The following is a 13,525-nucleotide window of genomic DNA, read 5'->3' on the forward strand; positions in this document are numbered from 1 at the left end:
AGGGAATGGCTTGTGTTATAAGTAATTTTTGAAAAGTGTATAACCAATATTTGTCAGTGCACAAGACTTTTGAAATTGTTTTGTTTTAATTTTACTCATTTTGGCAGTTATTGGCTCATAATGGGCTGATTCGTTGTTTAAATTTGTGATTTTTGAGCTGGTTGATAAAAAGTAAATTTCTGATGGAGAGGAAATTGTCTTGTGCTAATGTGACGTGCTTAACCAGCAATGCTGTTTATTTTCCAAAGGGGCAAATATGATCATTATTTAGAAATATTAACATGTATCGGCCGTCGAAAATTTCAAACTAGTTCCCTGTTCATTTCTTATTCTTTGCACGATAACATGGAACGGCGCCTCCCTAGTTCATGTAGTTAGCGCGCATTGCGCCACCACACGTTTAACTCGCAGTCGCCAGCTTTCCTCAGAAACCGGCCGTACGGAACTTTAGATACTTGATTTTGTGACGAAAATGCCGCCCAAAAAAACTTCCGCACCAAGTAAGAAAACAGTAGAGAAGAAGAAAGACAAGATAATAGAGGTGAGAATTTATTCAAGTTGCTGTTTTGAATTGAAAACACTCATTTTGTGTATCACATTTTTGCATGTCGATGTCGAGAATTTCAATGTGATGTCACGTCATGCACGTCGACCGCGCGGCAAGTCATGTCGCTTTTTGCAAAAATATTGATGTTCACATGTGTTGCACAATCAGTTGATATGGGCGATCGGGAAAGAAGTCCATACATGGACATCACTCATTTTTCCCTGCAGTGACCTGTCAGCCATCAGAAAGTGATAAAAGTCAGATTTAGCGGAGAAAACTTAATAATATTGAAGCGCTGAGAAAACACTTGGAATTTCAGACCAGTCTCAGTCTAGCCCTAGTCCGACAATGTCCGAGTAACTTGGACCCAACTTATCGCCTTTTTTTAACATTTGGACATGGTCTGGCGATAGTAAGGTCCAAGCTAATACCGCGACCTAGACAACACAGTCCCAAAAACCAACATTTTCCAACAAAAAACATAAGATTTCACCTTCAAAACGGCCTCCAAATTACTAGATATGCCACCTGAGGTACAAGTAGACATCGATAATTAAGATGGTTGTACTGAAGTGTACTTACGATCCGGAAAAAAGTGAAATTTTCCGTTCATTTCGGAGAGCTCCCCTCGCGATCTTGAACACGTTAAATTTCCGATCGTGTTTAATGTTTGAACGACGCGATTTCTTCTACATGCCCAGCGTACATTCGGTGGTCCCCGTATCCCGAGTGCGATTCCGTTACCGAGCGCGCGCGATGCATCGATTATGATAATGAGTAGACTGGATCACGTTTGTAAACACATGTGCATTTCAAACGATAATAGGGAGTCGGGAACTAGCGCAGCTTTTATGGCGGGTACCAGTTCAAGCTGGTTCCCGATTCCCTTTTACAGTTCGAAATGCACATGTATGTGTTTACAAACGTGACTCATTATCATAATCGATGCATCGCGCGCGCTCGGTAACGGAATCGCACACGGGATACGGGGACCATCGAATGTACGCTGGGCATGTAGAAGAAATCGCGTCGTTCAAACATTAAACACGATCGGAAATTTAACGTGTTCAAGATCGCGAGGGGAGCTCTCCGAAATGAACGGAAAATTTCACTTTTTTCCGGATCGTAAGTAAACTTCAGTACAAGTACAACCATCTTAATTATCGATGTCTACTTGTACCTCAGGTGGCATATCTAGTAATTTGGAGGCCGTTTTGAAGGTGAAATCTGATGTTTTTTGTTGGAAAATGTTGGTTTTTGGGACTGTGTTGTCCAGGTCACGGTATTAGCTTGGACCTTACTATCGCCAGACCATGTCCAAATGTTAAAAAAGGCGATAAGTTGGGTCCAAGTTACTCGGACTAGTCTAGCCCCATAAATGTGGCCAATTTACTGGACTGCCTCCGTAAACATAGGCCACACATCCACATGTACAAAAACGTGTTGACTTTGCCAAATTTTGATTTTCACATTTAGGCTTACTTTGTAGGTTTTTTTTGCTTTAGAAGCATTCTCACCCTCTATATAGGCTAATCAGAAAGTGCTGCCTTTTTCAGATGTCTAATTTTTGTGAAATTTCATGTTGAAATTTTGATACGCAAACGTGTGCAAATGTATCTGGAAATTTCACGAAAAATGGACATCTGAAAAAGGCAGCACTTTCTGATTAGCCTATATAGAGGGTGAGAATGCTTCTAAAGCAAAAAAAACCTACAAAGTAAGTCTAAATGTGAAAATCAAAATTTGGCAAAGTCGACACGTTTTTGTACATGTGGATGTGTGGCCTATGTTTACGGAGGCAGTCCAGTAAATAGGCCACATTTATGGGGCTAGTCTCAGTCATACTGGACTGGTTTGTGCACAGGGTGTCAAGTGATGTCCAGGTATGGAACTCTTTCCCGCGATTTTGTAGTGTAGGAGTAGGACCCCTTTTTAGCTTTGATAGAGTCAAGGGTGTTTTTTATCATTCCAAAATGACGGAAAGAATGTAGTAATTTGCCACTTCAGCGGTTGTGTACAAAGTCTATGGAGAGTCAAGAAAATTATCTAAGTATTTCCTAACAAAATTGGACATGTTTCTCAGACCCAGATTCATGTCTTGTCAATATTTTTGCAATGACTGACCTTGATTGAGATGATATATTAAGAAAAAAGTGGTGTCGGGTTGCAACATTCTTTCCAAAATGACTTTTTCATTGTCAACCTAGTACCATGGAGGAAGGAATTAACAAGTCCAGGTAGACTTCTCTGAATTTTAAGATATTTTTAGTGGATATTTATTTGGCCGGCGCCGGCTTTCTTTTACGACGTTTACTAGAATTTAGTAAATGATGTTAAGCTGGCACACCGTACAGCGCCCTCTATGACGCGTACATATACGAGAAGGCCTACATTATAAGGTATTAAATAACGGAAAGAATGTAGTTATCCAGACGCCACTTCAGTGGTTGTGTACAAAGTCAATGAACAGTCAAGAACATTTTCTAAAGTATTAAGTATTTCCTACCAAAATTGGACATGTTTCTCAGACCCAGATTCATGTCTTTTCAACAGTTTTGCAATGACTGACCTTTATTGAGATGGTATATGAAGAAAAAGGTGTCAGGTTGCAACTTTCTTGCCTAAATTACCACCATCATTCAAGAAGCATGTGTAGATAGCGCACCGAGTGCGCCTGACTCGTAATAGACTTTAGTCAAGGTGCGCATGGCTACTCGGATGCGTGGCGCCCCGGATACTGGCACGAAAAAAGACCAGTGCAAGTGGGGAAGCCACAAGTGCCTTTACTATCTCGTGGAGAACTCTTGTTTTTCTTTACATTTATCTACCGATTTGGTAGAGAAATTTGTATGCATAATGAATTACGTGTTGTGAATATTGACTAAAATGAGTGCACGTCTTGTTTTTAAGAACGCGTGCGCGCAAACGGGCACGCATGGCATCACCTCGAAAATGGCTTGTTCATGGTGATTGGTTTAAATATATCTGCATACATGTATATATACATGATTCATATTGCTTGAACAAATGAGTGATTAGCTCCACGAGTAAGTAAAGGCGCTCGTGGCTTCGCCACTCACACTGGTCTTTTTTTGTGCCAGAATCTTGGGCGCCACACGTCCAGGTAGCCTCGTGCGCCTTGACTAAAGGCTAGACTCGTAGCCTAAGTGAAAGATGCCGGGTTGGAGCCGCTGTCACGCCCATGAGAAAATATAAAAGATGGTGATCACTGTGATGCACAGTGTGGGCACAGTGAGTATGCAAAACCGCATTGATTTGCATGGCATCAACTGAGAAATACAGAAGAAAAGTGCATTTTCTACCCAGAAATTCTTTTCAAAAATACAAAAAAAATTGGATTAGAATTGTGAGTGTCAAATATAAACTAATGCATAGTTGAAATATTTCTTATATCATGATCTCTTTTGAAGACAAGTTTCCTCTTCATGTTTTCTTTGTTATTTTTCAGGATAAGACATTTGGTCTGAAGAACAAGAAGGGTACCAAGACACAACAGTACATCAAGACAGTCACCAGCCAGGTCAAATATGGCAATCAGAAGGCCAAGGTAATCCCCCTTGCACTGCCTCCCTCTCTGCCCCCTCTCTGCCCCCTCTCTGCCCTCTCCCACTTTAATATTCAAACCTAAAGCCATACTGGATCATTTGCATTTTTCTTAATTTCATGAAGTGTATTGATTTAAGGGCATTAATTTATAGCAGACATCGTTCCACTGAGCTGTTCAATGTTTTGTGTCCATTGGTGCTGGAAAAACACAGAGAAAAAAGCTGTTAATTTTCAACTGTCAAAGTGCAGCTCACAGAATCTCTTATGCATAGAACCCATAGGTCACAGGGAGTCCCCGAGTGCCAGCTCTGTCGTGGGAAAGTAACATACATATACCTACAGGTCCTAACCATCGTTAGTACTGGTACGTACACAATTTCTCTTTTCTTGAGAATGACAACAAACCAGGCTCAATGATTTCACAGGATGTTTCATACGAGTATTTACTTGCAATCAAGGGGGCTATTTCAAAGTTTTGGCAGTTTTATTTTTGAGTGTTTGCAAATGATCCTATATGCCTTTAACCCTAACCTACCCAGTACAACAACATGTTACTCTTGCCAAAGTGAGAAGCCTGTCCAGCGCAATAAAGTACAACAGCTTAAATAAAAAAAAAATAGTCAAACTGCCTCAGAATCCGTGGTTGTCAACTGTAATAGGGGAGTCAGGTTGACTCTGTGGTTACTGTCCTCGCCTTCCACCGCTGTGGCCCGGGTTCGATTCCTGTCCTGGTCCACATGTGGATTGGGTTTTCAATCCCTACCTAATTCCATGGTTTTTTTCCCCAGAATATTCCTCTGGGGTTTTCCTTCCACCTCTAAAACTGTAATTTCTTCACATTATCTTCTCTCAATAAGGTTTCTTCAGGCTTGCCAGCTACAGTGCTTAGGGCACTTTTGAGGAATCCTTGGTTTCATAACCAGAAAGAAAGAAATAAAACAGGATACAACAATGTTATTGTTCAATGGGACTAGCTCTCATTGTCTCTGAACTGGCAGTTTATGCCCACATGTTGATGGCCCAATGCAGCAGGGTCCCACAGACGTTCACACCTGTTGCAATTAATTGCATCCAGCAAGGTTAAACTTGAAAACATGAAGCTGTTGGAACAGTGATGTTTTTACCTCATCTGTAAACTCCCACATGTTTTCCTTTCTTGATAGACCAAGGAGCAACAAGAGCAACTTGATAAAAAGACAAAGAAGAAACAGGAACAAGATGAGATTAACATGCTCTTCAAGCCCGTCACTGCCCAACAGAAAATTGCAAAGGGTGGGTACTAATGGCTCTTTATATCTCAGAAAGATTCAAATAATGTGCCATTACCAAGGCCTACTCTACAAGTAGTTTGCCACTTTTGAAATTTGGAAACAGGAGAGGAGATGTATGAAATGTTTTGGTGAACAGGGAACAGGGCTATACAAAAACCTATTTCAAGCTTGCCAAACAAAATGTATTTTTGGAGTAGAGCAAATTACAATGTAGAGCAATGAAGTGCGGTGCTGATGGATTACTTGGATCCTGATGTTATCATTGTGCCTCATTCAACAGGCGTGGACCCCAAGTCTGTCGTGTGTGCATTCTTCAAGCAGGGCACATGCACCAAGGGAGACAAGTGTAAGTTTTCCCATGACTTGGCCGTGGAGAGGAAGGCAGCCAAGAGGAACTTGTATGAAGACACTAGGGAAGAGGAGCTGGCCAACGGTACGTAGCTTGATAGACTGGATTCTTGACGTGTGACCATTGGAGAGTAAAAACGTGGAAAGTCACTCTCAGACAGAGAAGGTCACTCTCTGGGAACATTATGTAAAGTCTATTCCAAGCCAAACTGGCTCATCAGGCCAGTGTGTAACTGTGGTTTCCATGGAATGAAATGATGGCGAATATTTTTATTCCCCCCGAGGGGTGAAGTCCATCACAGGAACCTACATATCGTCCTGGGTAGATAGAGGCAACCTGAGGTAAAGTGGCTTGCCCAAGGACACAGCATATGTCCAGCAGCTGAATTTGAACCCCTCACCCTCAAATCACAAACCCTAACCACTGGGCAAATCGTCCAATATGTAGAAAAACAGTGCATTCTTTGAACTGTTTTTTACTGGACACCACGCCAATGTAAGGTTCTATTGACTTGGCTCTACATTCATATTACCCTGCATTCCTCCAAAACTTTTCTGTGAATTTTGAAGTAGCTTTGATAACAGTGCATGCCAACCATTTACATGTCTGTATGAAGCTTTCACTTCTGTGCAGGTTCCTGCCTCTCCATTTCAAGTCTAGACTACAATGAAGGGACCAGGAACCAGCCTACTCTGCTCTTGATTTTAGGCAGAATCGTTCCTTCCTTGGTATACATGCACATAGACTGTGCACATCACTTACCCTCACCGCTAGGTTGCACGATGCCCTTTATAGTTGATGCTCAGAGTTAATACTAAATAGGATACTTAAACTAGACATGAGACCATAACAAGATAGTGGTCAAGACAGATGGTAAAGGGATTTAACCACAGGTTGAAGTGGCTGATTTTCTTTGATATGTCTTTTCCTTTTTCCTTTGTAGACACAATGGAAAGCTGGGATGAGGCGAAACTAAAGACAGTTGTGGAACAGAAACATCAAGAAGAAAACTCCCAGAAACCTAAGACAGACAAGGTCAGAGTTCAACCACTAGGTCACAGGTCACAAAGGAAGAGTTAGGAGTGACCACTGGGAGAGACATTCGAACGTATTGCCGATGACGGCCGATGCTATTTATTACTTCTTTATACTGGTTTTACAGTTTGTACAGGCCTGAAAAGATAACTCAACATTTCAAGCAGTATGTTCTGTCCATCAAACACTTTTGATCCCTGGCTGTGCTCAATCGTCATATATGGGCCATGTATGGCTGGCTGCCTAAGGTGCCTTTACATGCCTGCGGCTCCACCATGTTGCGGCCGCGCCCTTTGCAGTTCAGCTTCTCAGCTGCGAGTGAAGATGAGTAGCCTTCGAAATGATTATTATCTCCATGAGACTGCACGCTGTTCAAAGCATTGACAGAAAGAGTTTTGAGTACATGATGCTGCTACACACTTTATACATATCAAGTCTCCATCATGTAAACAGTGGAACAGCTTTCTGTTGATGCTTACATATTGCTGAAAGCCGCCATTCAACATTGGTGTCTTAATTTATACTGTGGTAAAACCTGCTTCTCACAAGTGACTTCAGCCAATCAGATTAAGAGAATGGCACAAAGAAACCACTGAAATCACAGGAACTATGAAGCTTCCACTTTCACCAGTTCACATTGGGAAAGAAAAGAGGTCAATTAATGCTGCTGCTTAATAGTTAGCAGAAAAGTTGTGCTAACTATAGCAGAACATTGTACGAAACTTAGGCACTATTTCATAGCATACATGTGCCGATGGTTGTATATGCATAGACAAATTCTATTTTGTTATCTCTTAATTTAAGTGAATGTTTCCTTTGATCTAGCATGCCTTTTACTGTGCTTACTGCTCACGATCTCCGTGAAATAGACAAAGAATTAGTAAGCAGAAAATTGTGTACTTAGCAAATGTCATGACATGAGCTCAACCACACGGGAAAATTAAAATCCTACTTTTTTTTCGCTGTAGGTGTGCAAATACTTCATCCAAGCCATTGAAGATTGCAAGTACGGATGGTTCTGGGTGTGTCCTAATGGCGGCGACAAATGCATGTACCGCCACGCCCTGCCACCTGGGTTTGTCTTGAAGAGTCAGAAGAAGAAGCAAGATGAGGAGCAACCGGATCAGAGGATTACGATAGAAGAACTCATTGAGGAAGAGGTACATTGTCTTGGGGGTTTACAAATTTTGGAATCTCAAATCTCGAGTCTGAAGTCTCAGATCTTGAATCTGAAATCTCAAATCTCAAAAGTCTTCTCAATGGTCATTGCTCAAAGCTTCAAGGTGTACGTCTCAACTGTTAAATCTCAAGTCTCAAGTCCAATGTCTTAAGTCTCAAGTTCCAAATCTTTGGTCTCATGTTTGAGACTTAGGTTCTATTTCTCTGTCTCACATTCCATGTCTCAAACTTAGAGTTGTAAGACATGGTTGCAATTAACAGATTTAAACATGATCAGAGAAATGTCTAACATCACCTGGGTCTCCGCCAGTCTTAAGAAGGAAAGGGAAGTGATTGTCGATTAAAGTATGCAACATCAAATTTGAGATTTCATTTATTTTCATTCCTTATCTTGTGTTCCGTTGCCTTGATCCAGAGGGCAAAGTTAGGATTACAGCAAACCAAGATAACCCTGGAGACGTTCCTAGAGTGGAAGAAGAAGAAACTGACTGAGAAGAAAGCCCTCTTGGATAGTCAGACGAACAAGAAGAAGAACGATTTCAAACAGGGCAAGAGTCTAGGGGTGAGTCGCACTTGCCAAGATGGAGCTTGTACAAGGAAGATCAGGCCAGATCATTGTCAGTTCTCATTAACCTTAACTCCCTGAGCTCTCTTGCCCAGAAGCAGCCTGAATCCTCAAATATCCTCCAATTGTGAAGAATTCAAAATTCTAAGCACATGAATCCTTCAAAATCATCCACTTTTTGTCGCTGGAGGCCTCTGCCTGGATCTTTCAAGCTCCTCCACTGGGTTGCTGGCATGTTATCACATAATCAGGTTTCAATGCTCTGATGAGTTCATTAGCCTGTGTAACTTATTGAAATCCTTTTTTTGTTATCCTGTATTGTGGATCAGCAATGCCCAGGACCTAAATAGTTGGAGTAAAGAGGCTGTACAATAAACAGCTGGATGCCTGCCCAAGTATACATTGCATAAAGCAAGTAACAGCCTGAATCCCCCAAAATCATTTTTTTGAAGAGGACTTTTAAGAAGATAATGTAAATGTCGGTTTTGTTATTTCAGATCACGGGTCGTGAGCTCTTTGCCTTCAATCCAGACCTGATTGGGGATGATGATGATGAAGCAGCAGACGACATACAATACAAACGAGATAGTGACGATGAAGGGGTATGTCAAAGCCTGTGATTTCCTGTTCTTTCCACCTGTTGTTGCCATGGTTACCCAGTAACCATGGCAATCAGTGATTGACGGGCAGGATATTAGCTCTTTCTGGTGATTAGTTTCCTCATCGATTCAGAAATGAGGAAGACTAATTCATATTTTCTTTTGTAGTAAACACGTTTGCTTGATATATTCTGTGCTTGAGAGTCACATTTGGCAGGTACAAAATTGGGTTTAACTTTTCATCCACATAATTGAGCCAAAAATAACCGTAATATTTTTGCTGAATAATCAGAAAATGTAAAAATTTTTACCTAAATTCCAAATAAATTATTTGGCTTCAAAAGTAAGGTCCTTAAAAAAGGTTTCCTACCCTCCTTCCCCCCCCCCAGCAAAAAATCTTTAGTTTAGTTTGGTACTAATTATTTGGAAATAATTTGTGGTTACACAATGTAAAAAGTTTTGAAGAGAAACAGTGGTTGCCAGAAAGTTTCGACTGGTATACTTTTCAGTCGCCGTTTTTCAATGTTGACTGAAATACAACGTTCAAAAGATTTTTAAAAGAATGATAATTTTATCGATATCCTGAAATTATGATACTTCAGCTTGCAAAGCAAGTAATTTCTGATCTATTGCAACCTTCAGGATGCAGTGGCTGTGAAAGACGTCAGGCTAGAATCTATCAAGGCCACGGAAGTAGACGGAACAGGGACAGTGTCAACGAGTAACAAGAGAGAAGGAGAGACGAGTACGGTCGCCGAGACTTCACTGCCCGGAACCAGACTACAGGACAAACAACAAGAAGGTACTGTTGATGTAATATTGGGTTTGCCGTTCTCAGATGGAATTTCATAAACATACTCTGTGTTGCCAGAGGGCTTCAGAGAATAACTCACAAGCTTACCACTAAACCACCGAGCTTGCCGGGGTTGGATTGGCTGGAACCGCAACCAATCACTTTGCGGAATCCAGAGGTCGCAGGTTCAAATCAGCTCCAGTCATATTCTTGATTCAACCTTGAAAAATTAATATAATGCACCTATTCAGTTTCAATTTGTGGCTTATTTGAATATTTGTAAATAAAACTGTATCCTCGCTTAGAGATCCCAGTTTGCTATTTCCCAGGTTTGCAGCATTGCTAATGTTGCTAGTGTTGTGACTTTGGGCGTGATCCCTCAATATATTGTATATACGGGTTTATGGCTTCTGATTAGCACCCCTTGAACAAAGACATTGACAAAATGGGGAACCACCAACATAGGGCTGGATAGCTCAGTTGGTAGAGCACCGGAACAGCAGTCCAGAGGTCACAGGTTCAAACCCAACTCCAGTAAATTTCTTCAAACTTTAGAAACGACTTTTTGGAATCGTTAGAAGTGCTTGTCTGACATTACTTATTCAGCTAGCAGTTACCATGCCATGCTATTAAAAACAAGTGTCTTAATTAACATTCCTCCAAATATATAAAATTTGCTTTCTCGTCAAGTATTTGCGGTTTTTCAAATTGTTCTTAGCCTCAAAGTGAAGCATTTAGTAGAGATAGAATTGTTTATAGCATGGATTCAAACAACTAGAGACTGAAGATGAATGTTCCTATCATTCCTTAGATGAAGACAGTAAACTTGACCAAGCTGCAGCCCTTCCTCCAGATGAGACATCGGAAGCAGAAGAACCAGCAGGTGCAGCCGCTGCCATTGTCAATGGAGTCCCAGTCGATGAGAATCTCTTTCTAGAAGACGTGGAGGTTGATGAAGACCTCTTTGATCAAGATCTAGACCTGGAGGAGGAACTGGACGACCTGGAACTGAAAGATTGAGGTAGCTTGTGACACTCCAAGACCAACAATGATTCAAATCGCTTCCATTCCCCACTCTGCTCTCTCACCCCCCCATACAAATGGGCTAAAATAATGCTAAAATGGGCAGAACAAATTTAATTTTCCAACAAAGTTGTGTTGAACCACACAATATTTGATATGTGGGGCGTTCTGGCAAACTGAGGTGGAACTGGGCACAGACCGTAGTGGAGAAAAACGCAAAGCATTGAACCAGTTTTGTTTTTAGATTTATTGATATTTGTAATCTTTGGTATGTCGTGAAAAATCATGGCTTAAAAGTGTTTTTTAAGGAAAAACAATTGCCATTTTTCATTTTCACGAATACAAAACTTGAAACTTCAAAGGCCCTTTTCTCAGTATTTTGCTTTTTTGACATGTCAATAAATGTGAACTTTGAACAGCAATAACTTTTCAATGGAATGTCCGATTGAAGTGCAACAAACAGTATTGCAAGGAGAATTGTATTCTTTCCTAATACACACAAACCTTTTCGGCCTCTACCCTGTTCTGTCTCATTTTGCCAGAATGCCCAACATATAACATTTGGACTGCAACCCACGAATGTGCTGCCCATATCCGGCCCTTGCATCTCTTGATTGACCGTGTGTGTGTGCATGCATTTACAGAACACACTTTTGCAATTTATTTCTGTAATATCTTGGAGTGTCACAATGTGTAAATCCCGAAAAATATATTGTAATATTTTTCCTCGGAGTGAGGAAATGGTTTGCAAGCTATTAATAAATATGTGTATTTGTTAAAATAAGTCAGGATTTGGGGGTTCTGTAGCAGTTGCAAGGGATGCCCTTTGGAAAAAGCACAGATCTATTGAAATAATACGTTTATCTGGCTGAACTTTTGCTAATTATCTGAACTTCTTTTTGTTCTTAAACCACAAAATATCCCTGGCAAATTGAATATTAGTTTGTCGGTTGCCTGCAATCTAGTCCTTACCAGAGCAACTGAATAAAAAAATGCAACAGTTAAAAAATAATCCCTCCTGAGTAAAGTGGCAATTGTGTGAATGCTTTGTCCTTTAGAAAACAGTGGGAAAAATATAATGATCAAATCTTTTGGCAGATTTTGGCTTTGGTCACAAATTAATTTTCTTTATTTATTTTGGCAAAGTTGTGTTGTAGGAATTTCACAATACAAGGGCATTTTGGCGATATATTATTTGATTAATTTCTTTGTGAATTAAGTTTTACATTTTGTTTTCCAGACTACTCCTTTTTTTTCTCCATGTCTTATTTAAAACTTTTGTCCTATCCCAGATTTCCATAAGACAGAAATAGGGAATTTTAAGAGATCATTTTGTCAAAATTATTGGAACTTATTAGCATGGGCTGCTCAAACTCGTGTATATGTATACCCATTTAATACCTTGTACATACAAATAAACTTCAGTTCTGTGAATTGATGCAGTTTATGTTGTTTTTATGTTGTGTTTCCTTGATTTGTTGATTTGAATTCACTCTATATATGCATTATGGCGGAGTTAGAGGGCCGTGGTTTGTATTGCAAGGAAATATTGGCTCGCAGCACGAAGGGTTGGAGGGAAAGGGTATCAGGCAGAATTTGGTACTGAGATGACCAAAAATGCACTTCCTTGTAGGGACAGAACCAGGCCATTGTGAGAAGTCAAGCTCTCAATAACTCACCTCAGAAATTTGTGGATGAAATTCAACCAGTTTGACTGAACAGATCCCATGGTTAAATGAGGTAAGTACATGTACATGTATATTGCAAAATTGGTGAGCAGTTTAGGTTCTTGTCAAATTTACTGTCGGGGATGGGGACGGCAACAAATAAAATACATAATTGTCTGGACGTCTCTTAAAAGAAATGTGTGAAGTAAATCTGAACATTGCTGGTACAGGGAGAGGGAGTGACATTTATGTTGTACTGGCATTTAATACAAAGTTTAAATACTGAATGCAATACTTAGCAAGATCAAGAAGTTCATATTCATCAACAAAAAAGCAAAGGAGAATGCAGGATTTCATTATGAAAATAATGTTTATTTTGTTATTTTCAGAAGGCAAAGTGGACATGATATCCCAACATGCATATATAATTCTTAAGTATTCTTGCCCCCAAGTTATGAATAAAAATAGTTTAAATTACACTCATTAAGATAACCCACGAATGACTGAATATCCTACATGATTAAACAAACACAAACAAAAAATGGACAAATTAAAAATTTGCTTATGCCGTACCCAATAATACATCAATGTATGAAATGCCTATATAATTGAAAAAGTAAACCATAAGGCCAAAAAAAAAAAGTGTTCGGTTTCTGGTATGGAGCTTGCCCAAAAAGTGGTGCGGCAACGCGGCTTTTTTTTGTTTTTAACCTGATTTTTTTGCTTCAAATGTCGGCTGATGACTGCAAATGGTGCCCGACTAAACTTAGTGCAAACATATGGGAGTCCAGAGAGGCCACATAAAGCTTATTCTCGACCATAACCCAATCTAAAAACACGTTAAAATTGTGCAGCAGCAGGATTCCAGTCAAACCAGTGAGTTTGGCGGTTTTGAGACATCATCTTTCTTTTTGCCAACGCGCATGGCTA

General features: G+C 40.2%; 1 protein-coding gene across 1 annotated transcript; it reads left to right on the forward strand.

The window, feature by feature from the left end:
• The first annotated feature begins 369 nt into the window (after positions 1-369).
• Positions 370-12,375, forward strand: LOC119740804 (zinc finger CCCH domain-containing protein 15-like). The gene is made up of 10 exons (XM_038216238.1): positions 370-541; positions 4,017-4,115; positions 5,278-5,386; positions 5,666-5,818; positions 6,678-6,769; positions 7,738-7,929; positions 8,364-8,510; positions 9,011-9,115; positions 9,755-9,914; positions 10,717-12,375. The coding sequence occupies exons 1-10, from the start codon at positions 473-475 to the stop codon at positions 10,923-10,925; spliced, it is 1,335 nt and encodes a 444-aa protein (XP_038072166.1). The 5' UTR covers positions 370-472; the 3' UTR covers positions 10,926-12,375.
• The last annotated feature ends 1,150 nt before the right edge of the window (positions 12,376-13,525 follow it).

Source organism: Patiria miniata, unplaced genomic scaffold (assembly GCF_015706575.1).
Source record: "Patiria miniata isolate m_02_andy unplaced genomic scaffold, ASM1570657v1 HiC_scaffold_5, whole genome shotgun sequence".
NCBI lineage: Eukaryota > Metazoa > Echinodermata > Asteroidea > Valvatida > Asterinidae > Patiria > Patiria miniata.